This window comes from Camelina sativa, chromosome 17 (genome assembly GCF_030686135.1).
Source record: "Camelina sativa cultivar CO46 ecotype springtype chromosome 17, ASM3068613v1".
NCBI classification, from domain to species: domain Eukaryota; kingdom Viridiplantae; phylum Streptophyta; class Magnoliopsida; order Brassicales; family Brassicaceae; genus Camelina; species Camelina sativa.
The window spans coordinates 15,632,815-15,658,348 of NC_141896.1; the positions used below are offsets into that span (position 1 = coordinate 15,632,815).

The 25,534-nt window shown below is 35.2% G+C and overlaps 2 protein-coding genes and 2 long non-coding RNA genes across 10 annotated transcripts; all 4 read right to left on the reverse strand.

Moving 5' to 3' along the window:
- Positions 1–1,659: 1,659 nt before the first annotated feature.
- On the reverse strand, positions 1,660–3,822 carry LOC104757035 (uncharacterized). Of its 5 annotated transcripts, none has more exons than XR_015585914.1 (5): positions 3,527–3,822; positions 3,293–3,374; positions 2,897–3,200; positions 2,670–2,790; positions 2,175–2,574 (listed from the first exon to the last, which is right to left on the reverse strand). It is a non-coding gene; the product is annotated as an uncharacterized LOC104757035 (long non-coding RNA). The 5 variants fall into 5 exon arrangements; XR_015585912.1 differs by having other exon boundaries at positions 3,293–3,378; positions 3,527–3,664; XR_015585917.1 differs by lacking the exons at positions 2,175–2,574; positions 3,293–3,374; positions 3,527–3,822 and adding an exon at positions 1,660–2,005 and having other exon boundaries at positions 2,897–3,187.
- A 2,677-nt stretch (positions 3,823–6,499) lies between these two features.
- Positions 6,500–8,493, reverse strand: LOC147923793 (uncharacterized). Its single transcript, XR_015585707.1, has 2 exons — positions 8,103–8,493; positions 6,500–7,146 (listed from the first exon to the last, which is right to left on the reverse strand). It is a non-coding gene; the product is annotated as an uncharacterized LOC147923793 (long non-coding RNA).
- A 1,226-nt stretch (positions 8,494–9,719) lies between these two features.
- Positions 9,720–14,055, reverse strand: LOC147923794 (uncharacterized). Of its 3 annotated transcripts, XM_087497138.1 has the most exons (13): positions 13,786–13,964; positions 13,609–13,695; positions 13,386–13,471; positions 13,029–13,258; positions 12,847–12,929; positions 12,613–12,748; positions 11,984–12,477; positions 11,851–11,898; positions 11,502–11,676; positions 11,061–11,173; positions 10,877–10,973; positions 10,575–10,794; positions 9,720–10,358 (listed from the first exon to the last, which is right to left on the reverse strand). In XM_087497138.1, exons 4-13 carry the CDS (start codon positions 13,231–13,233, stop codon positions 9,800–9,802), a joined length of 2,130 nt encoding a protein of 709 aa, XP_087353264.1. In that variant the 5' UTR covers positions 13,234–13,258; positions 13,386–13,471; positions 13,609–13,695; positions 13,786–13,964; the 3' UTR covers positions 9,720–9,799. The 3 variants fall into 3 exon arrangements, with proteins under 3 accessions (XP_087353264.1, XP_087353263.1, XP_087353262.1); XM_087497137.1 differs by lacking the exons at positions 13,386–13,471; positions 13,609–13,695 and having other exon boundaries at positions 13,786–14,055; XM_087497136.1 differs by lacking the exons at positions 13,609–13,695; positions 13,786–13,964 and having other exon boundaries at positions 13,386–13,575.
- A 457-nt stretch (positions 14,056–14,512) lies between these two features.
- On the reverse strand, positions 14,513–18,184 carry LOC104757038 (U-box domain-containing protein 6). The gene is made up of 6 exons (XM_010479730.3): positions 18,008–18,184; positions 17,781–17,873; positions 17,210–17,395; positions 16,984–17,091; positions 15,672–16,843; positions 14,513–15,569 (listed from the first exon to the last, which is right to left on the reverse strand). The coding sequence occupies exons 2-6, from the start codon at positions 17,829–17,831 to the stop codon at positions 14,756–14,758; spliced, it is 2,331 nt and encodes a 776-aa protein (XP_010478032.2). The 5' UTR covers positions 17,832–17,873; positions 18,008–18,184; the 3' UTR covers positions 14,513–14,755.
- Positions 18,185–25,534: the final 7,350 nt, after the last annotated feature.

Genomic DNA, 25,534 nt, shown 5'->3' on the forward strand with positions numbered 1-25,534 from the left:
CGACAGCTAATCGAGCTTGGTCGAGCTGGTCGACAGTTCCCAAGAGCTGTCCGCAGCTGACCGATTCTTCTCCGATACTTTGCGCGTTTTTCCTCAATGTCCGAGCTAACGAGTAGCTTTCTCTCGACTTGTCCGAGATCCCCCTTCCTTCTCGGACTAAGTCTCGGCCTACGATCCTATTCAGGATCGCGGGCGTTACAGGATTCATGGCTACGGGCCTTAGATTGATATTCTTGAACACTCGGTGATTTTGAGCTGCCTTGGCTAGATGTGGTGATGCTTGCATAACATGTTTGACGGTTGTCCGTGAAAGCCAAGCAACTGGAGAGATTATATCTCTGAGCACGTCGTTTGGTAGTTCTTCAAGAAAGTAGGGTATGTTTGTTAGCATTTTTTGTAAGTTGTGTGTGATTTTTGTATAGACTTTTCGTATAGCCTGGACGTGAGTTGCAGTTACGTTTGCTTTTATTGTATTATTTTCTGTTGGGCTTCCTATTTCTTTCTTTTCATTGTCTCTTTGATATTGAAATCGTTTTGAAATCGTAATGAGTTTTGTCGTTTCTTTCTTAATCATTAATCGAGGTCATAATTGTTTGTGTAATTTGGTTGAGTGGGGTTTGTGATTATCCTTTAATTTTTTAACCGTTTTAAAACTGTGAACAATTAGAAGTTTGTTTTTAAAAGTATAATACTAACACATGTGAAAACCACTATGTCTGTATTTTTGGTTATCTACAAACCATTTCTGTTGTATTTGTATGATGATAACATATGTGTGTCACGGATTTTAATAATTAGTCTATATTTATTATCCGTTTTTTTTTTTCAAGTCTGTCCCCTCTTATTCATTCCGTTAGTTTTTGTATGTTTGCAATTTGTTTTGTTTTGGTTTTCGATTAAAGTAATGGAGTTCTTATTTGTAAGAGTTATTCTCACTTTTTAATTTCATAAATAGATAATGAACTTGATTTTTGGAGTTTAATTTTTTTAGTCATTACACTGTACTGTTTTTTCAATATTAATTGGCCATATGTGTTTAAAATTTTAAAGAGGTTGTTTAACATTGTTTTGGTTTATTGCTCCTTTTTTCTTTCTTTCTAATTATTATTTAATGATTGTTATTTTCCTTTACCCCATATTTTTCGTTTGTAAGTTAATTATTTTTTAACACTAAGGCTATATATTACGTATGTGAATTTGATGAAAGGTCAATCATATATTTGGAGATGTGTCTGTTTAATACGTATGTGTTTTTTTTCCTCGGGTTGATTTAATTTATATTGTTTTCCCCTTTTAGATGAATTTTTAAGGTTGTGATATTGGAATAATGGCAAATGAACGGAGTGTTTTTTGCAAGAGCCGAATAAGACAATGTAGTAACAATTGCATATACTGTATTGTGTATTTTTTTCCTTCTCTTATAGATCTGTTCCCCTGTCTCTAAAACTTCTTTTGTTCCTTCTTCAAAGTACTCGATGATGTCTTCTAATCCAAGAGCTTTCTCTGGTAATGATCACTTGATTTCTCTTCAGAAGACCGCAGATTCAACGCGTCCACCAATTCTTAATGCTATAGAGATCTTCATTGCACAATCTCTAGATGAACTTTACACCATAACTGATGATGGTGTGTTTCCATCTCAACTTGGACTCTGTAAGATTGCTACTAAAACTCACACTTTTTATTTTTATTTTGTTAATGTAGTTCATGCCATAGAAAACATCAAAGCAACGTATAAAGTGAATAAGGTTTGGAGTGGTGATCCTTGCTCCCCAAGACTATTCCCTTGGGAAGGTATTGGATGCAGTTACAACGATAATAATCATCAAATCAAGTCCCTGAATCTTAGCTCAAGCGGACCAATAGCCTTGGCATTTAAGAATCTCTCCCTTCTTGAGTCATTGTAAGTATACAAATACATTGACACTCTCCACCACTTTTATTCACATAAACTATATAACAGAGTTATGCATTGTTTTTACTCAGGGATTTATCAAACAACAACCTACAACAAAATATACAGAAAAGCTGTTAGTTTCAAAATATTTTAGAGTTTTTGGCTGATCTAAAATATTTGAAACTTCTGTAAGTGACCACAAATATAGATGTATAGTGTTGGTCTATTTTAATAGTGAACTTGCATCATGACATTTTTTTTTTGTGTTGCAAAGGAATTTGAAAGAAAATAATTTTACTGGGTTTATCCCAAGTTCTCTTATGAAAAAACTAAAGGCCGGTCTACTTGCGCTCAGGTAACATCTAGATTTTTACAGAAAAGTTACTGAATCACAAACACTCTCTATTGATCTTGTGATTTCCTCTGTTTTCCAGTGTGGATGACCAAAACCTTTGCAGCTCACGTTCATGTCAAGACAAGAATAAAAACAACATGGTCGTGCCCATAGCTGTAGACATCAGTAATCATTCTCATTGTGCTCATGGTTATCTATGGATCATACTAAGGCGAAGACAAAATGGTTGAAATTTTTTACTTCATGGTTAATAAATTTGAAGTCAGAGAATTTTGCTGAGAAATGTTTACTGTCAAGTATCTATCATCAGGACCACTCCTACCTTCAGGGAAGAGAAGGTTCACATATAATGAGCTCTCTTGCATTACAAACAACTTCAATAAAGTGATTGGTAAAGGAGGGTTTGGTATTGTGTACCTGGTTCTCTTGAAGATGGGACTAAAATTGCTGTAAAGATGATCAACGATTCTTCACCAGGAAAACCTAAAGAATCATCATCATCATCCAGGGCTTCTAACCAATTCCAAGTCGAGGTAATCTAAAGAACACCAAAAAAACATGATTACTTATATTGGAAAATGTTGTTTTATGGTTGCGCAAGTGCAAAACGTTTGCTGGCAGAGCTTCTTTTGACAGTGCATCACCGCTACTTAGCTTCCTTTGTTGGATATTGCGATGATCGCAGTATGGCTCTCATCTACGAGTACATGACCAACGGCAACTTGCAAGCTTATCTTTCAAGTAATCTTCATCTCTCTCTATTTCTCTGTTACCAATTGGTGCTTCCTATGAGCTCACCGTCACCGGTGTGTTATATCTACGGACATGCAGGTGAGAATGCAGAGGATCTTAGCTGGGAAATGAGACTCCATATAGCCATAGACTCTGCTCAAGGTTGGTTTTAGTTTTGACATCCTTGATTTCTCAGAGCTTAACTACAAACCAAACCTGGTTTAGTTGTTAACACATAGTGGATTATGAGGAGAATGGAGTTTACTTAATTAAGAATGAATCAAGAGGAGAATGGAGTTTGAGGGAACCCTTTCGTCAGTAAGAAGGAAATCAACACCCATGAGTTGTCCACCTTTTTTAATGTTTCGAGCAGGCCAGAAACGGAGAATCCTACCTACGATTGTTGGTCAAGTCGACCAGTTTTGAGGTCAGTGAAAGAAACGAAAGCAGATTTCATATTTGTAAGAAGAGAAGCATAAGGCCAAGTGTAAGTTGAGAAAATGACTATAGAAAGAGATTGTTTATATAAGAGAAGGACTTACGACAATTTAAGGAAGAAGTAGTGGACTGTCCATTAAATCAGAGAAGATCGAAGAACAAAATTAGCAGTTACAAACGAAACTGTTGCAATTGTTATGGAAGACATGGAAGATGAATGAAAGTGTAGAGGATTGGAAGAATTGAATTCGCATCAAATGGTGAAACGGCATGGATCGATAGTTAAGGAGGGGAGAAACCGGTGACGGTGGAGCGTCGTCGTCGGAGGAGAGGCGTTAATAGGTTTAGTCGATAGGATTGGGGAAATGGTTTGGACCTGAAAATTTGGAATCTTTGGGCTAATGAAATCCGAAAATCCATCAAAAATATTTAAGAAAAGTGGATAAGGTGGCTACACCAGAAGAGAGAAAAATGTAACTTTATATATATAGATACATATATCATGCATGTGGCCCTTTCGTTTAAATAAATTCCAAAGATTAAGCTTATTTTTAATTTTGTTTATATTCCACTTAATTTAATTAGTATTGCTAGGTTTAATTCTAATAATTTCTTCTTTGTAGTACAACTATAGATGGAAAATAAAAATGTCTTTTATATAGGAAAAACATTAAATTATAATACTTGAAATAAATAAACATTGTAATGATCTTTATATATACTTACATGTTGGATCATAAGAACTAAATATAACGTAATATACTAAAAAATGTATTACAATTTTTTTGGAGGTAAGAGAGACTTAAGGAAAATTAATTTAATATTATTATTACAATAGTTTATTTCATTAAAACATTGCATACTTTTGAAAATAAACAAAATATGAAAGAAATACTCAAACATCTAGATAAACAATAAAGATGGTTTGTTAAGTTTAACTTGATTCTCTTATTGTGTAATGATGGAAATTAATATTTTTGAATCGGCACAATAATTTTTTCGTATTGCCATTAAAATTTTAGTACACATATGTAATTGAAGATTAAAAATAATAAGAAAACAAAGAAGAAAGGAAGAAATACATAAAAACAAGGAAACAAAATTGAACACAATATAAGATAAATCCAACAAAATATAAATAAATAAACACTTTCAATGAATTTCAACTGATGAAAGAATATAAACAAAACAAATAAAATATTTAGAATTTGAGATATGATGGAGAAGGATGTGAGCATGGTTATTTATAGGATTTCAAGTGATAGAAGTTACATTTCTAAAATAATTTAATTAGAGCAGTTACAATTATAATTTGTAGTAGGTTTAAATGAAAATGAATAGAGAAAAAAAAGTCATTTCATAGTTTATGTAATTTCAGTTACAATTTAATATTAAATGGTAGATTTAAAGTATGGATTAATGTACATGATTACTAGTATAATATTTTCTTTTTAATTGAAAATAAATATCATATTTTTAGAAATACATAAAACAAATAAATAAAATTGAACACATTATATGATAAATCCAACAAAATATAAGATTAAACACTTACAATGAGTTCCCAACCCATGCAAGAACATAAACAAAAAAAGAACATATTTAGAATATGAGATATGGTGGAGGAGGATGTAGAATGGTTATTTATAGGATTTCAAGTGATAGAAGTTACATTTTAAAAATAATTTAATTAGAGGAGTTACAATTACAATTATCTTTTTAATTGAAAATAAATATTATGTTTTTAGAAATTAAATGTCAAATGGACCAATAAGGAGAGAGTAAAATCATACTTTTATATATATGATGATTTCAACAAACGGCCACAAGCATGAGCTATTAACCACAAGAGTTAATAACAACCTCATATAAAAAATTGAACAAAAATTAAGCAAAAAGAGGCAGATACAAATAACTCATTTTGATGTAACGCTAAGTAATGAACTCTCTGGCTATAAAACCGATTTCACTTCCTTAACCATCCCATCCGAACTCTGATTCAAAGAATTCAGAAAATTAAGAGCAACTTTGGTTTTGGTTAAGGCATATGTTATTCAATCAGAGAGTTCTTGACAAATAACTCATTTTGATGTAGAGCAACATATGTTTTGGTTAAGTGATTTGTGTAAAATTTACAAATCCTATGTTATTCAATAATGTATTTTAAAAAGTCTTCTGAAATACATTGTTACTAGGTTTGAACCCGCGGTACCCCGCAGGACGATTTTTAATTTTATTGTGTTTTTAATATACATTTTTTAATTGTTAATCTTTAAGTCTTAGTTGAAATAATATAATATATTTTGTGATGTATTGACATATTTTGTAGTTCATATAATAAAAATACAATAAAAGAAATAATTAAGTTAAAAATTTTAGTGTTGGTTAGTTCAAACCCGTTATGCTAGACCTGTCGCGCAACTGATTTAAAGATTTTTAGCCCCCACAGAAAATTATCCTACTGTAGTATATATAAAATATCGTTATTTTTTTTATTGAAATATTTAGACCCGCAGTTGCATCCGTCCAACACAATTTACTTTAATTAATAAGTCTAAATGTGAATACTAATTAACATGCGATCCATTGCGGTACAAAACTTTTTGTTTAAAACATAACTTATGATTTCAATGTTATAATATCTTTTAGAAAATAAAAAATAATATATATTTTGTTATTTAATGTCATTTACGTTTTTATTTATCTTGAAAACCATTACAATAGATAAAATAACTATATTTTCAAAAGTGGTAACCAATTAAATTGATTAATTATGTAAAATCCTAGTGCTTTGCAAAACAAAAACACAAATTACATGACCCGTTTTTAAAAAGGGGTCTTTTGACATGTTAAAAAAAATTATTTAAGTACAATATTTTTAGAAACCATATTATTGACTTATTTCAACACTTACAATAATTTTGGTCTAAGAATGAATCATAATACTTGTTATTTAACAATAGTACTTATGTTGTAAAAAAAAAACAATAGTACTTATAATTTAGTTTGTGTATCATAATACTTGTAAGTTTAATTTAAATGCTAATATTTAAATATAGTTTAATTTAGGATTTAAATGGTAAAACAATTAAATATGATTCATCTACAGCCACGACAATTTTCAGTGACATTGGTTACATGTTTTTTTTTTCACTGGATTAATATTGACTAAGGATTGAAAGGGTTCCATGGCTTGCAGAAAACCTCGGTCTTGAGAAACCGCTATATGTACAATTACCAACAGACTACACCCTATTCTAACCCCCTAAGATACATGTTATAGACTTCTAGTAGTCATGATCTGTCCTTGACACAGAGGATTGAACTGGGGCATGTTATAAGATGACCCGTTTAAGAAGAAGCGGATGTTCACGCCTCGTCACACAGTGTTGTCTTGGAGACACGCATAGCTGCTCTAGTCCACTCTGTGCCTTCTCTTCCTCTACCTGAACCTGCAACATCTCTACCACAAGCTGAGTTAAGAGCAGAGACGTGCAAAGCTACTCTTGTTCACACAATGGTGCCTTCCCATCTTATAATTGAACATTGCATTTTGCAGAAGCCTGCAGTTTCACAGCCACAGACTGAACTGAGAGACCTGGTTGCATTTACTCACGAAACAACTCATGCTCCCGCCGTGGAACCTGAGACCTGTCCTGATTTCACCTCCGTAGACAAACCAGCGATAGTCACAACCAGAAAAGCTTCAGCTCCAAGGAGATCACTGCAAGATTGTAGAGCCATTTCACGTTCATATACTTGAGCATACTTAATTATACATATAATTAAAAAAAACGGGGACTCATATGTTCAGGCCTGCATATGTTCATATATGTGTCAAAGTTTTAGAGTCGAGATATGGTGTATTTGTGATGATTTTAATCTATGTGGTGATGAGTATATTTATAGGTGGTTCACGTATTAGTGTTTAGGTTAGAGTGTTTAATGATACACTTTGTGTGCAAGCACAAAATCTTTGATTCTTTTAATTGAAAATCTTTATTCGAATATTAAGGACTGAGTTTAGGGAAGTTTGATTGAGTGATGATTCAGGTAATTGCTGTGGTGATTAAGTTTTGAAGATTTTCTGGATAAATTTTTGAAAATTTGATTGAGCGATGATTCAGGTAATTGTTGTGGTGATTGAGTTTTGAAGATTTTCTGATTAATTTCGATTATGTTTCAAACAAATAATCAGAAGGGTTTTTTTTTTTGGATTTCGTAGAGGCCGAAGATAATGGAGTCGAAGCCCAACAATATACAAACCGGGTTATAAGTGAAAGGACGCGGATCCTTGTTTGAACGGGTCGGGTAATGTCGATTGACAATTTCTGACAAAATTACCCCTGTTAATTTCAATAAACACTCTTCTTCATAACTAATTGAGTGGCAATTTTGGAAATTTTTGGCAATTTTCGAATTTGTACTTCTCTTTTATATATATAGAGATTGAACTAATGATTTAAAAATCTATCTTAAAGTCCATCGTAATTAAAAACAGTTTGTGAAGTTGGGTTTCAATGATTTTTAGTGATTCTGGAGGATTTGAGAGGATTTTTTAGTTAAAAATATAGAATCTAAATCTTATGGTTTTAGGTGGGATTTGAAACCCTAGTTACATGGGCTTTATCTTTTTATGTATTTTCTAAAAAAAAGAATGAATACAAAGACTTTACTTACCGATATTCATATTGTAAATAGGGATTTGTTGGTCCCAGAGAGCATTATGAACCTCATGTGGGATGCGCGAACGTTCTAGGAATCCCACAACACCTAGAATATAGAGATCACCGCAAAAACCTCGTGAAAATAGAAAACGTTTCAACATTGGAACGACGTCTTAACACCGACGATTTCCGAAAACCTGAACTCATTCCACGTCCCAATAAACCCATTGATCGTCAACATTTTCCTGAAAGAGCAAGAAATACATCAATACAGAAACGACGAGAATGATTATGAAAATCTACAGTCTAGAATCTAATAAACTCATCAAAGATCTATAGGAATCTGAGAGATTAAGAAAATCTATAGCCTAATCTGATGAACTCAACAAGGATCTATAGGAAATCTAAGATATTAAGAAAATCTATAGCCCAAGAATTTTTCATGCTTTTTTTAAGTAAGAATATTACTTTTTTAAAGTAAGAATAATACTTTTTTTAAGTAAGAATTTTACAATAAATCATATCAACTTTCCTAAAATCATCAAATTATTTAAAATCTTATGAAAACTCAAATCAATTGATATATTAGATTTCTATATTTTTATGTTGAATTCATCAGATTAGGCCAATTAGTTAAAATCAAAAAAGTATGAAAAATTACTTAAAACAACTCTCATTCACCCCCTCTTAATTAAACAATTAGAATACAATAATGTGTCATGTCATATCATATTTAAAAAATAAATCAAAATTAAAATAAAAAGACAAAACAAATTAAGGAAACAAATTATGTATATCTTTTATTAAGGAAATTATGTTGGTTTGGGTTTATAAAACATGATTAGAGTTTAAATTTATAATTTTTAAAATCATATGTCGGTTTGGGTTTATAAAAGAATGATTAGGATTTAGATTTTATAATTAAACAAAATTATACTCCCTCCGTTTCAAAATATAGGATGCTTAAGGCAAGGCACACATATTTAGATAGTTTACTTTTCTTTTAAAAAGTATCATATATATTTAAATTAAAAAAGATTCAACCAATAATAAAGAATACTGCATAAGTAATGATTACAGATTATTAAATATATATTAAAATTTGCATAAAAAGTTATAAGACATCTTATATTTTGAAACAAAGAAAAGAGGCCAAAACATCTTATATATTGAAACGGAGGAAGTATATCGGTTTTGGGTTTACAAAAGAGTGGTTAGGGTTTAGATTTTACAATTAAATGAAATTATATGTTGGTTTGGGTTTACAAAATAGTAGTTAGGGTTTAAATTTTACAATTAAACAAAATGATATGTCGGTTTGGGTTTATAAAATAGTGTTTAGAGTTTAGATTTTATAATTAAACAAAATAATATGTCGGTTTGAATTTATAAAAGAGTGTTTAGGATTTGGAAGTGATAATTAAAAACAGTATTATAGTATTAGAATTAATAATTTTAAAATTGATTGATCTACAGAATTTGTTTCCTAAATTAAGATTTGTTTCCTTAATTTAAAGAGGGGATGAACCCAAGAATTGTCCAAAAAAGTATTGATTCATTATATATGTTCTTACTTAAAGCTATGCTCTTGCCATTTCTATACTTTATGTAAAGAAAACTTGGAACACCATTACAAAGAAAAGAATCGTGATTTTGTTATTTGCAAATAACAATAGTATACAAGGAATTTGTGGATATAATTGGTGTTATTCATTGTTTATCAAGTATGATTGAGAAGACATCTCTCATGTGCAGTGTAGGGTCCAAAGTAACACTAGACTTTGCACGCCAAGCAATGTGTTGGTCAGGACGGACTAAAATTGATCCTCTCTCTGACATTTTACATATACTCCACCACGAAGTTCCTTCATCATCTTGTCTTTTAACTTCCATAACATCGACATAATTTTCCCACGGAGCTATTGCTGATTTGCTCTCCCTTTCAACACCCTCTTCGCTACTAGGCCAGACCACGCATACCTTGACATCAACCATAAACTCTTTCGCCACTTTAAATGTAGCACAAGCTAGCTCATAGGACTCTTGTAATGGCGATATTATTAGTAGAAACTCCACTTTCTCCGTGGAAACAAGATCCAGTGTAGAAACAACAACCGCTTTTGCGGAATCTGACAGCATTCTCACATACATATGAGGCAGTCTTGAACCTGGTTCAGCACAAGGAACATAGTCTCTTCTACGACCACTTGGTACTTCAGGATCACCAGCTTCAGACTTGTTATCAGGAACAATGGCTCCCTCTAAATACCTAAACAGTAAACACAGTAAATTCACATATCTTTTGTTGAGATATAATGCAAGAAACACAATGGTTTGAACATTCAAGACCACAATCTACATGTCATGAAACCGCTGATATTAGTTGACAAAAGCAGCCAGCCCTAGTTTTCTTCTCTCTTTTTATTCTTCTTGCACTACTCAGACTAGAGTGAAAATTCTACAGTTTCAAAAATGATGATGATACCTGAAACCAAGATCCTCGGCAGGAAACTGTAGTTGAAGGCTTTGTCCTCCATCAAAGATACTCTTTAATCTGCTAAGTCTCTGATTTCCCAGCGGATTTCTCTCATTCAACAGAGATTCTGAAAGCTGTGCACGACCTAGTGCAAAGACATTATCCAAGATTGCCTTTTGCAGCCCAGTTGGAAGGATGGAACCGACTGTTTTGTTTATAAACCTATGAACTACAACAACATAGAGATATTATTGCTGCAACCTAATTATGAAGCGATAAAGAGAGCAAGAGACAAGCTAGTTCTAGTTTACCTGAGTTTGCAACTGTTGGGTCAAGGCCTAGCGCCGAAGGAACCGCCATGGCGGCTCTGAAGTTCTGAACACTGAGTGAAGTATTGAAAAGGGCAATCTAGCAGTCACCGTAAGATGCTTGTAAATGAATCAACTTAAGAAGAACGGATGTCAATAAAAAGTTAAGAAAAGATAAATACCATACCGGCCTACGTTCTATTTCATAGGTATTAAGAATTGAAGGTTTTGCAGAACCCTGAACAAGAGCTGCAATTTTCCATGCAAGATTGTGAGCATCCTGAATTCCAGTGTTCATTCCTGCAAATGTCATGTAATCTGCTGTCAGAATATTATACAAGACTGCTAGTTGAAAGTACATCATATCGAACTGATTCCTAAGGCCTGCTATTGCTCGATTCATAAAACTTAGAAAAAGAAACTGACAACAAGGATCCTTTGAGATCAACTTCTAAGTTTGCGGCATTCCTTGGTATCATATTATCTCATTTGACGATACCTTAAATCATAATAGAACAAAAATGGAGATGATAGATATCTTCCAAATATGTAACCACCATCATACACGAAAAAAATGTCAAAGAAGCAGAGCATATGGTTCACGTTTTGAAAAGATTTGAACACTTACCAAAACCTCCAGCAGGCGGGAACCGGTGAGCAGCATCACCAGCAAGTATCACTCTATTCTCACAGCACATGAATTTCTCAGCGACTTCAGCATGCATGACCCATGGCTTAATATCAGCTACATCCAAGTCTGAAAGCTCATGTCCCACCAAATTGAATATCAACATCCTGCACATCTATAGGAAAATAATAGTTCAGGGAAAAATAACAAACAAAATCGCAATTGAATTTGGTCACAGTTGGGATGGAAATAAAGCCACAGAGGCGTATAAATCTGTGTTCCAAGTAAAAGTCCATTTGTTTTTTTGGTGATAGTAAAATCCACTCTTCTCTAAGTGATGAATAAATACCTCGGGACTGAAATCAGAGAGGCTCTGCTGAGGTGGATAGTATGGAACCTGCAGTAGAAAGAAATGATTACACGCCAAGCTATGGTGTATAACACTAATTAAACTGAGATTTTCTGGTCGGGTCTGTAGTTACCTGCAGAACAAACTCTCCTTGTTGAAGATCATGGGCAACGAGAACTCCAATACCTTCAGTGTTGAAAATGAAAAATAACATCCCTGGTCTGCTACTCATCAGATACTCACCGAGCTCTCTGCTCATAAAATGGACACTAACAAGCTTTTGTAGATCTCTTTCCCCTCGCATTTCTATTTTGGTGAGCTTTCTTACAGCACTCCCAGCACCATCAGCACCAACCAGTAGACTACATTGAATGTTTCTTTTCAAATGCTTGCCTCCTTCGAGAAAAGAAACAGTTGCTGTAACACTATCTTTGTTAGAATCAATCGCCACACACTCATGACCCATGAGAATTTGCCTCGCAATAACAGAGTCAATCTCAAGACCATCTAACTCTTTGGAATTTCGAACATGAAAGCCAAGGTCTTCCAACCGCTTAAGCATTAAATTTGTCAGCTTGTACTGGGAGAAGTGAGCAACAGAAGCCGGGCTGACAACTTTCTTGAAATCTATTAATAACACCAAAAAGGACTTCTTTGAAAAAGTCTGCATCTTTCCGCAGCTAAAGTAGAACTATTTGCAGAACTAAAGGCATTTGATTAAGTTTGATGAAAAGAGAGAGGCAATTGTATGGAAGAACACACCTTGAGGCTGCATGTGGTCCACTGTGCCAAGAGTTGAACCGGAGAGGGAAGTGCAGTATATAAATTTCCTCCACAAATCTACAGGAGGCTGTGATCTTTCAATCTCCTCAGCTAATCCATCCAATTCACGGAAGATCTAAGTATATATGAAAAGGGAGAAACTAAGGTTCCAAAAATCCAGGACAACACCAAAAAACAAAATTAACCAAAGGGAGCACACAAAAAAGATCCAACCTCCATAGATCGGTTGTTGATAAAATGTGCTTGTGGATGTTTAGAGAAGCTTGTGGTTTTGTCCACAACAGCACATTTCACGCCTAACAATAAAGGTGAGACAATCCAATTCGATCAAAGACGTGAACTCAAAATTACTAATGTACGGCAAGCTCAGATGAAAAAGTTGGAGAAAATTGTACCTAGTTTGGTGAGAAGGAAGGATAAAACGAGTCCCACCGGTCCAGCTCCGACGATCAGAACAGGAAGCTTAGCATCTTCGCCACGAAAGCAATTTGAAGTGTTTGAAAGGTCCTTGCTTTGGAAGTATCTCACTGGATACACTCTGACCCACGAATTGTTTCTGCTTATTCGTGTAACCCTCTTGATCAGCCCTAGCATCGCCATGGTCGACAAGCTAAACCCCTAAACCCTGAAAGTCATAGGAACCGGTAAACTCTAATTAAAATCCCCTGAAACACAAATTAGGAAGAAGCAGAAGAAGACTCTCAGGCTCTACAGACTCTAAGATCACGAAAGGAATCTAATTTCTCTCTTACGAGCTTTTACAAGGTTACAGCGACGACGGAGACGCCGGGACAGAGACGACGGAGACGCCGTGCAGGTGATGTTTTGTGGGGCCGATCTTTTTTTGTAATATATTTTGTTTCAGAAAAAAAAAAAAAAAAAGTTATATAATTTTATAATAATTGATTCATACTACGTGGTGCTGGATGTATCCACTAGATTGGGTCTACATGTGAAACGACTGTAATATGCCACCTCTCTGCTTCAAGATGTTAGGTTAACTCCGTAATGTTAGGTTTAAGAATCAATCGTATCACAAGAGTTGTCGATATTGGACAGGGTCTACATGTGAAACGACAAAGTCTTAAAATCTATCAAAATCCAATATTACAGAGGGGTCTGCTGAGATAGATAGATAAATCCTGTTGTTACCTGACTCTCTCTGGTGAACTTCTGAAAGATTTCCCTTTGTACCTGCTGCAGAGTGGTTTCTACTTGCTGCTCTGGATAAAAAAAATTTGTGTAGCTTCTCCTGATTGGGAACTTTGCTTCGTTTCTCCAAAATAAATTTAACACCTCCATCAAGACTAGCTTTCACATCTGCTTGTTCCTCTTAAAACTGTTTCCCAATGAATCATTTTAAAAAGCTTAATCCATTTGCATAAGGCCAATAAAGAAAAAGGGAAAAAAAAAAGACAAAAACTGCAAATATTTGCTTTTACCAGAGTCTGAAGTGAAGTATCTTGGAGAGTCAACTTTTTTGCCTTATGCGTTCAGCTGCAGTAAACACATGAAACTACTAATCAGCTAAATTATCTATTTAATACCTTAAACTGAAGCGGAATTAGGAGTTGTTTCTCAAAATAAGATTAATACTCAAGCGGAATGATCTTGAACAAACTGATGATTCTATCAGAGCAAAGAGTGTCAATCAGTGAATACTCTTGTCAATATCATGTTCCTAACATCCCTTGCTAACAGTAACAGATCATGTCTGGCAAAAAGCAAATTCCATCGTCTAGTAAGACCGGTAGAAGATATCTAGATACAACCAACTGACTATCTTCTCGTTTATGATTGATTAAGCTTCCTCAAAGAGACATCTCGTTCTTGAGAAGTAAATCTCTGTGCAGATAAGTATGAATTCAAGACAACTGAATTTTCAACTTTTTTAATTCTTCTTCAGAAAAAGAGAATAGAGTACATCAGTAAGCTATCTCCTACATGTATACCTTTGGTGAGAGAGGAATAGTGAACAAAAATGGTGAGATCACAACGTCGCCTGTACATATTTTACTTCTCTATGAAGACGACGTGTAAAGAGAGGTAAAAGATGAAAGAAAACAAAAGATCAACTTAAAGTAGTAGGGTGTAAATGTTACACCCTAATCTATATATATACTTAATGGTGGATCGAGTAGCTTTTCTTCCAGAGGAAACTGAATGGTCTTGTCATTGTTTTCCTTCTGGAGATTGATTTAGTCAAAGGTTTTACTTCTGACTCGGGATCTGAAACTGGGGCTGGTATTGACATTGGTGCCGATACGGTTTTCCTAGGAGCTTCGTCTCTGTTTGGCGATGGTTGATCTCGTTGCCTTTGTTCCCTAAACAGCATCAGAAGCTTCTGGGACTTGTCTCTTCCTCGTGGACTACCGTTCACTGAGATGGACACTAGAGACGGGATCACTCCTTCTTGTAGTACCATCTGGATACATGATTCGTTTCCCGTGCATAGGAACACTAGGCAAGAAACGGCTTGCTCTTGTTCCACCGTGTCACCGGTGTCTAGCACAGTTGCAAGAGTGCTGATCATGCCTTGTGTTGATATCATCTCTTCTTTCCCTTCCCGGCTAGAGGCTAAATTTAGTAATACGGCTAATGACTTCTCTATCCACAAGTGGTCACCTGTTGATGCAAGGACTTGGAGGCTTTTGATTAAGTTTGATGAAAGGAGAGTGGGAATATTGCGAGAGTAGGTTGAAAGGTTGTAGAGGGCGTGAAGGGCGTCAAGCTTGCATTGGGTTTCGGTTTTTTCACCTTGAAGAAGAAGGTTCACGAAAAAAGGAACTGCTTGACTTGAGCCAATCACCGGCTTGGCTCCTTCAAGGCAGGATAGGTTTAAATATAACGCAGTTGCTGGCCCTTGAGATTGGGAACAAGAGATCATTTTCTCAAGCAGGGGAATGACCCCTGAAGTCAGCATCAACTCTTTGTTCCTGCAGTCCAATGAAATAACAAACAAAACAGAGGAAATTGTGAGAAGGTTTGCACTAACTTTGATTGGTAACAAAAAAAAGAAAGAGGATGAGCTATCTAACCTGTTATTGTTGACTGCTAAATTAAATAGAGCCATAGCTCCAGTTTCTTGTGCGGCTGCATTGTTTTCATGAACAGCTGATCCAAGAAACCGCAAAAACGCTTCGACAAACCCATTGGCTCCCATGAGGATCCTGGCCTCTTCATCATCCTTTAGCAATAGCCTTGCATTTTCTACTACTTTACACTTTTTAGCCAAGTCCTCCTCTTTGTCCAAGATTGCTAGTATGTCCTGATACCTCTCTAGAACATTGATATCAGAAGTCTCCTCATCACCAACAACAGACACATTGACTTCTTCTTTGTGTTGTTGTTGGGAAACAATAGCACTACTCTCCTCCAAAGGAACGATTTTATCGCCCTTTGGTGTGCACGATTCTATACTATCAACTGACTTTGAATTGGTGGATTCAGAGTCAGACAGGGCTAGTCTCCAGTAGTTAAGGTCAAGAGATTCTGGTGGTCCAGTAGGGACTGTGATCCCATTCTGCTCACACCAGCTCGCGATCAAACCTTTAACACAGTAGTTGGGAGTCAGGGAAAGATGTGGGAGCTGCTGCTGAGTCTTGGGGCAAGAGTTATGTCCATCACTGAACCATTTATCAATACAGACACGTTCATAAGTCTGTCCAGAAGCAATAATGACAGGATCACACATAAGCTGCAAAGATATGGGACACCTCAGTTCTTCAGGTGGAATGGGCATCTGTCCTGATTTCCTACTGTTCATGGTCTTGAAGTTAATAGAACCAAACTTGGATAGTTGACGCCCAAAGGCATGAGCACGATCTTCATTAGAAGCTTGACCAGTGGGTGAACATGGTGGTGAACACTGAGAGTCATTCTCATCCATAACCTCACTTCTGAATAGCTTGGAGTATTTTCTCATGAGATGCAAGAGGTAAGCCACAATAGACTCCTTCCGCTTGTCTTCTTCCGCACGTGCCCTGTCAATGAGTTTCTTTAAAGCACGCCGCTCTGCAAGAGCTGATCTAGAAGAAGTTATACTGAGTCTAGTTGCTGCCTGGAGAAAAATTTCAAGCTCGGAGCTGTCACTGCAGTTGTCAAATTTCTTCCCTTGTTGCAAGAGTGCGATAATCCGATCACCAACTTCCTTCTCTGATGGATCAAGCAAGAACTTGGTCTGCTCTAGTTCACTAACAATGTCCAAAATCTGAAGAAATCAAATATTGAAGTTAGAATTCTCAACTAGGAACTAGCACAGAACATTTTGGTGTGCACTGTTAGTCATAGACAGTTTTCTTAATCTGCGCAAAAGGAAAGATTGTGGTGTGCACTGAAATAGAGATTCACCTGAGACCCAATTGAGCTAGGAACAATGTCCTCCACACGTCTAAGACTATCGATAAGTGCAGATTTAGCTTTCTCAAACTTCAACAGTACAGCATCCCCAGTAATGGCCTGTTCAGAAGGACCAAAAAATAGATGGAAGAATTCAAGAGAGGGACCAAATCCAAAACACAAAAGAGAAGAACACGCATGAAAAGAAAGAGACACATAAAGAGAAAGAAACACAAACCAAATAAAGTTTGCTACACTCAGAACAGTGTTGAAGAATGTTCTTTGCTTTCTCAAGTGCAATGTGTAAAGAACACAAGGCTTGAATCCCTGATTTACTCCGAGGTCTTGCTTCTTCCAACGAAGGGAAGATTGACAATACCTTGCAATAAACTGCAGATAGTTCCTTGCACATATCTCTATGTAACTGCATTTTAACAATAAACCATAACACACAACGTTAGCAAATTTAAGTATATATAGAGAAGAACACCATCAACTAACATAATTTACATCAAAGAAGAGGAACATTACAAAAGCCTCTAAATATATTTCAGGTCAGATGACATATTAACCACCCCCAAGATTCCCTCAAATACTCTCTCAACACAAGATTTGCTTATCATCAACAGGGCAAGGTATCAAAGGCAAAACAGGATTCGGGAGAATCACATTTTCTAAAACATGATATAAACAAAAACAGAGATAACAACATAGTAAGCAACATATTATAGCCCCATTTTGTCCATAATGATTCAAAAAAAAAACTACCGACATGAAAAAGATATTGAAAGGAGCATAAAATAAGATACCTTAGCATCGCTAGCAGCGAACAAATTCTCCTCAAGCTCGCTTACATCCATGATCTTGTAATCTCGCTACAGACAGAGAGTTTTTATACAAACCTGAAGGACATGAACAAACAACGCATTAAGGATTGCCTTTTTGAGTTCCAAAATCTGAGGAAACAACGAATCATATTTCGTGGTGTGGTGAAAACAACAAAACACGATTCTTGAAAAAAAATAACAAAAATTACCTTTGTTGTAAAGAAACGAGTCTTTAACTTAACCCAGGATAAAAAAAAAAAGAATGACAAGAAAAGAAAAAAAACAGAAGCATAACGGTAGAGACTAGAGAGAGAGAGAGAGGCGGAAAAAAATGGGGACGAAAAGAAGAAGAAGAAGAAGAACTCTGTCAGCTCCACAAAACCCGCAAAAATAATCTACGGTTATAATTGAAAATCGAACCAAACCATCGATGATTGATTGATTTACACGAATGTTGCAAACGACCCCAAAAAAAAAACAGAACAAAAAGAGTTGCAAGAAAAAAAATAACGCACGTGTGTAAAACTCGCAACAACAACAACAATACCAAAAAAGAGAACTACGTATCTAATATATTAAAGGAGAAGTCGAGAGAACTCACAGCCAATCTCACAAAAATTGACCTTCTTTGCTTTTGATGAAAAATACCCTTATAAATATTTCGAACAAGCTTTTACTCTCTATTTAGGTTGCTGAAACGCACCACATTCATCCTCAGACTTAAGATTACTAATTTGCCATTAATGAGATTCAAAACTGGACAATTATACCCTTTTTCTAAGTTTTAATTTTTTAAAAAAAATTAAAAAACGAAAATTAAAAAAAAAAACGAAATTTGTTTACAGAATCGGAAATCTAATATATTTACGCAATATCTCTCTTTAAAAAAATAGAAGATAAATATTACAATATATTACGAATATTTGTTTAAAGAAAATTTCTATTTTTTAAAATATTAAAATGGTAAAGATAATTATGACGATTTTCCTTCTAAGCTATATATATAGACGCTCAGCCAAAACAGTAGAAGTCGGATTCAATAAGCTAAACATATAGTTTTGAGAGTATAATTTTTCTTTTGTATTATTTTGGTTCTAATGAATCAACTTCTATTGTATGATCATGATTTTTTTTTCATGTTGATGTACTATTCATATGCTTTGGTGCTTTGCATAATTAAATTTTATGCTGCTATAATTTTTAATTATTATGTTGAATCATATCAAAAGTTTTACTCATTTTGTTCTGTTTGATTGTGTTTTAGGTGTACTTGCCATGGACCATGGATGTTTTTTTTGTATATCAAAAACAAGATTGGACGAACAAGTTGATGAAGCAAGCAAAAATAATCAATTCGGTAAATTATTATTAATAATTGTGTGTTTTTTTAAGTGGTGATATTTTTTGTAATGATTATAGTTGGACAAAAACTATGGTGGATTCTATTCATAAAAAAATATGGTAATTTCTTAAAAAAATTGATTTCTTTCCATTTACAAATAGATTAAATATTTCTTCATAAATATTTGTGATTAATATTTATTCTTCCTCTTAAAAATAGAAAGAAGAAGGAAGAAATATTAATTGGATTCAGGACTTTATATCTTCAGGTTTTTCAAGAAAGAAAGAGATTAAGGAAGATTAGGAAAAGCTTTTTTCACAATTTACAATTATTATTTATTTGAAATTGCTTTAGATGGATAAATAATCTATATTACAAATTGTAAATTTCGCATTTAGTTTAATAAAAAATCTAAAATCTAAATTTTATATCTTATTTAAAATTTAAAAGTAATAGAAAATAAATACTAGAATATATTGCAAATATTTCTCTGAGAATATTCCTGTTTTTAGAATTATTAAATTTCTAAAGATCTTTTGTTTCACTTATAAAATTATTTTTCATTTAAACACGAAAAATACAGTGTTTCCTGTTAAAGTTTTAGTTAATGTTTGTGTCCTTCGATTGGTTATGTTATATGTGTGTCGGAGCACCATTTTGGTTAATGGTTTTTTTATTTGACTATACATACAAGGGCATACAATTACAAGTTAACCAATTGAAGCAAACTACTCTGCAAGTTTTGTATGAAGAAAAAAAAAGTTAGAAGAATTAGTAATTTTAGAAATATCACCATTTATGTAAATATTTGCTAACGTCTGTATATTTTTATTATTTTACATTTGTAATTTGGAAAATAAAACTTGAAAGTTGACAAATTTTAACAAAATATTATTTAAGATAGAACCTATATAAAGTAACATTTATTACGTATATGTATATAAATATATATTTATAGAAATATCACCATTTATGTAAATATTTGCTAACGCCTGTATATTTTTTATTATTTTACATTCGTAATTTAGAAAATAAAACTTGAAAGTTGACAAATTTTAACAAAATATTATTTAAGATAGAACCTATATAAAGTAACATTTATTACGTATATGTATATAAATATATATTTATATATATATATATAAAGTACATTCATTACAATATCACCAAGCAATCAAAATTTCAATGCGTAACTGATTTAACAAGGAACAAACAAGTTCTAAATTAAATGGGATTTTTAATACGTAAGGTTGAAGTTGATAAAAGAAACACAAATCAAGCTAAGTTACGGTTTTGACCCAAAATAAAAATAAAATCAAGCTAAGTTGCGGTCATATTATAAATATGTTGGAATGTGGTGGATACGGATTACAAATTTCGTTCCTATATATATCGGAAAAAGGCATAGTCACATGTGCACAGCAAATTAATGTATTATACTAAAGTAAAAGAAAATAAATACTGTACAAAATATTGCAAATATTTCTTTGAGAATATTTCTGTTTTTAAAATTATTAAATTTCTACAGACCTTTTATTTTTTACTCTAATTTTTTTTAAAACAAAAATTAAAAAAAATAGAAATCAAATATTCAATAATAAAATCTTTTGTAAATATTTGTTTCAAGAAAATTTATATTTTCTAAAATGTTAAACTTCTATAGATAACTATAACGGTTTGATTTGGATTGAAGGAACTGAAAATCTCGTGAGGATATACCACAAACATCCATTTAATTTGAAGATATGACACATTTTTGTGATCTCGACAAAATCTCATAGGGTTGCTGTAAATCTCTGGAAAAACCATGTTATTCCGGCTGAATATTCTATCACCAAAAGGAATAACAAAGATTCTAAATAAGACAAAAGTTCATGACAATTAATATGTATATGAGTAATTTTAACAAATTATTTTCTTTCACTTTTAAAAATAAAATGTTTAAAAAAACGAATTATTATTTTTTAAACTAAAATTAGAAAATCTTAGAAATAAAATAATCTTATCCTATTTTAAATTATTAAAAAATGGAAAATAAATGGAGGGTTTTCAAAAATACCCCTTTTTCTATGTCACTTTTAAAAATTACCATTTGATGGTGTTCATTTTCAAAAATACCCCATTTTAGTATATAAAATGACAAAATTATAAACCCTAAACTCCAAATACTAAACCCTATCCTTTAAAAACTATACCCTAAATGTGTAAATTGGGAACCCAAACCAAAAAAAAAACAAATTCTATAAATTAATTTAACATAGGGAAATTGTGTAAAAGATGACAAAAGTGAAAATATTCAAAAAAGTGACATTTTTGAAAATGGTATGCCAAAAAGGGCATTTCTAACAAATTCTCAAAATGAATACTATTTTTGAAGATTAAATTATAGCTTCTCTTTTAGTTAATTCTTTTCTATTTACATTTTTGTTGGAATCCTTTTTAGCCCTATAATTAATTTACTTTTTATTTTGTTAAATTAGTTGAACTATTATTTAAAAATATATTTGCCTACACAAATTTATAAAAGAATTGAATTAGTGTTATATTTGACCACAAAAAGTTTAGCCAATAATTGTTTTTAAAATGTTTTTGCCCGCACAAGTCAAATTGTTATTTTGTTAATTGAATGTAATTTATTTTTTCGCAAACAAAACTATAAAGAAGTGTTTAACTTTACTGTTGTAGGTCTAATGTTGACACATGTTCAGATAAAAAATATATGTTTAACTGAAATAGAACTGATGTTGCGATCGAATAGGACGTCTCTTACGGCCGTTGAGAAAATTCCTAAACCAGATAATAGTATGATGAACACATGTGTAAATAGGCTTATCGCAGATGAGAGAATATATAAGCCTCATAAACAACAAGAATTGTACAATGAGTTGTTACCTATGCTAACTGAGGAGCAAAGACGTGTTTATGAAGAAATCATTTACTCTGTGAATCACGACAAAGGTGGTATGTTTGTTGTTCATGGATTTGGTGGTAGTAGGAAAACTTTCTTGTGGACTATTCTTGGTGCTGATATAAGGTCTAAAGGTAATATTGTTCTGAATGTTGCTTCAAGTGGTATAGCTGCTTTACTTTTGGAAGGTGGTAGAACGGCTCATTCAATATTTGGTATTCCAATCAATCTTAATGAATATTCTGTGTGTACGATCGATGCCGAATCTGATCTTGCTGACTTAATTAGAGAAGCAAAGCTCATAATATGGGACGAGGCTCCAATGATGAACAAGCTTTGTTACGAAACTTTGGATAGGAGTTTGCGAGATATCATGAGGTGTGTGACAGATTCTACATGTTATTACAGAAGGAGGAAGAGTAGCGACAGTTTTAGCATCTATCAACTCATCTGTTCTTTGGAATAGTTGTAAGGTTCTTAAACTTACCGAAAGTTTGAGACTTGGCAAGGCACATAATAGTATGGATGCGGGTGCTCTCACCACTTTTTCAAAGTGGCTTTTTGATATCGGGGATGGCAAAATCAACGAAACAAATAGTAGAGATGTGGAGATAGAAATTCCGGATGATTTATTAATGAATACAAGTGGAAATTCTATTCAAGCAATAGTTACAAAAATCTAAGGTGAAATTTTTTGCAAGCAGAACTGATCCAAAGTTCTTTAGGGAAAGAGCTATTCTAAGTCCAAGAAATGGTGATGTTGATAAGATAAATCAATTTATGCTTAGCAAGCTACCAGGTATGCAAATTAAATAGGATATGGAATATGGATATTGAAGTAATAATTTTTAAAAATACTAATATTAAATACATATTGATGTAGTATTTTTCTATCAATTAAATTATCAATCTACAATTTGCATTAATCAACTCACTAAGAATATACAAAGATGCTTAATCTATTCTTAAACAGGAAAATGTTCTTTTGTAACAATCATAACTAACAAACTGATTCAAAGAAAGAAAACAAGACAATTCAAACAATGCAAACTCAAAGAAACATAACACAACTAGCAACAAACTTTAAATCAAGATTAAACAAGTGAACCTTAGGCAAGGTAATTGACTTGGGAGATAGCTAACCAATCCTAGATGTCTAAGCAACAATCAAGAACAATCCTATGGCTAAGAACACTTATGCAAATCAATTCATTTCCATGATAGAGATTCTATGCTAATCAAGTGATAATCAACTATTTCCAAAGGCAATCACAAGGCAAGCATGCATTAAGAACAAGTCTAAATACCACTAAGCACCCTAATCATCAATTTCCATTGGCTAGGAATACAAAGCTCTTGATTAATTTGGTTCGGGAATTTCATCAAACATCTTATGGGCATGAAAATCCTAATGTCTAGATTCAAGCATGATCAAGGCTATCTAGCATTATTAACACTAATCAAGATAGGAAACACATAAATAAAGCCTTAGACATCAAAGATCAATCATCTATCTTCTTAATCTACCTAGCCCAAAGTTTTAAGGATCTACTCACTCATCATCATGATCACACAAAGGAAAGAGTTTGATCTTTGTGAAATCATAATAAGAGATTTAAAGGAGAAATTGCTATTAAAAACTTAGAAGTACTCAATCATTCAACAAACCAAGAGTAGATAAGCTTAAGAACCCTAAGTGGCTGCTAAACAGAATATACGATAAAGGATAAAAGGGAGCCGGGTCAATCCAGTTCAAACCGGTATAAACCCGGATCAAAACTAAAACAAGTGAGGAGCCTGGCGGCTCCATGCGGGCAGGGTTTGGCCGATGGGAGGTGGCCGATGGCTTCACGCGGGCAAGGTTTGGCCGATGGGGTTGGCCAATGGGAGGTGGCCGATGGCTTCACGCGGGCATGGTTTGGCCGTGGGAGGTGGCCTCTGGCTTCACGTGGAAAAGGTTTGGCCGCGGGAGGTGGCCGCTGATGGTGGCGATCAAGTACGTCTCCTGTTCCATCAGCTTTTGTTTGGCTGTTGGTCTTGACCGCTTGCTTCACGCGGGCAAGGTTTGGCTGATGGGAGGTGGTCGATGGCTTCACGCAGGCATGGTTTGGCCGCGGGAGGTGGCCGCTGGCTTCACGCGGAAAAGGTTTGGCCGCGGGAGGTGGCCGCTGATGGTGGCGATCAAGTGCGTCTCCTTCGGCTTTTGTATTGCTGTTGGTCTTGACCGCTTGCTTCGTGCGGGCAAGGTTTGGCTGATGGGAGGTGGCCGATGGCTTCATGCAGGCATGGTTTGGCCGCAGGAGGTGGCCGCTGGCTTCACGCGGGCAAGGTTTGGCCGATGGGGGGTGGCCGATGGGAGGTAGCCGATGGCTTCACGCGGGCATGGTTTGGCTGCGGGAGGTGGCCGCTGGCTTCACGTGGAAAAGGTTTGGCCGCGGGAGGTGGCCGCTGATGGTGGCGATCAAGTGCGTCTCCTGTTCCATCAGCTTTTGTTTGGCTGCTGGTCTTGACCACTTGCTTCACGCGGGCAAGGTTTGGCTGATGGGAGGTGGCCGATGGCTTCACGCAGGCATGGTTTGGCCACGGGAGGTGGCCGCTGGCTTCACGTGAAAAGGTTTGGCCGCGGAGGGCCGCTGATGGTGGCGATCAAGTGCGTCTCCTTCGGCTTTTGTTTGGCTGCTGGTCTTGACCGCTTGCTTCATACAGGCAAGGTTTGGCTGACGGAAGGTGGCCGATGGCTTCACGCAGGCATGGTTTTGCCACGGGAGGTGGCCGCTGGCTTCACGCGGAAAAGGTTTGGCCGCGGGAGGTGGCTGCTGATGGTGGCGATCAAGTGCGTCTCCTTCGGCTTTTTTTTGGCTGATGGTCTTGACCGCTTGCTTCATGCGGGCAAGGTTTCGCTGATGGGAGGTGGCCGATGGCTTCACGCAGGCATGGTTTGGCCGCGGGAGGTGGCCGCTGGCTTCACGCGGGCAAGGTTTGGCCGATGGGGGGTGGCTGATGGGAGGTGGCCGATGGCTTCACGCAGTCATGGTTTGGCCGCGGGAGGTGGCCGCTAGCTTCACGTGGAAAAGGTTTGGCCGCAGGAGGTGGCCGCTGATGGTGGCAATCAAGTGCGTCTCATGTTCCATCAGCTTTTGTTTGGCTGCTGATCTTGACCGCTTGCTTCACGCGGGCAAAGTTTTGCTGATGGGAGGTGGCCGATGGCTTCACGCAGGCATGGTTTGGCCGCGGGAGGTGGCCGCTGGCTTCACGTGGAAAAGGTTTGGCCGCGGGAGGGCCGCTGATGGTGGCGATCAAGTGCGTCTCCTTTTGCTTTTGTTTGGCTGCTGGTCTTGACCGCTTGCTTCATACAGGCAAGGTTTGGCTGATGGGAGGTGGTTGATGGCTTCACGCAGGCATGGTTTTGCCGCGGGAGGTGGCCGCTGGCTTCACGCGGAAAAGGTTTGGGCGCGGGAGGTGGCTGCTGATGGTGGCGATCAAGTG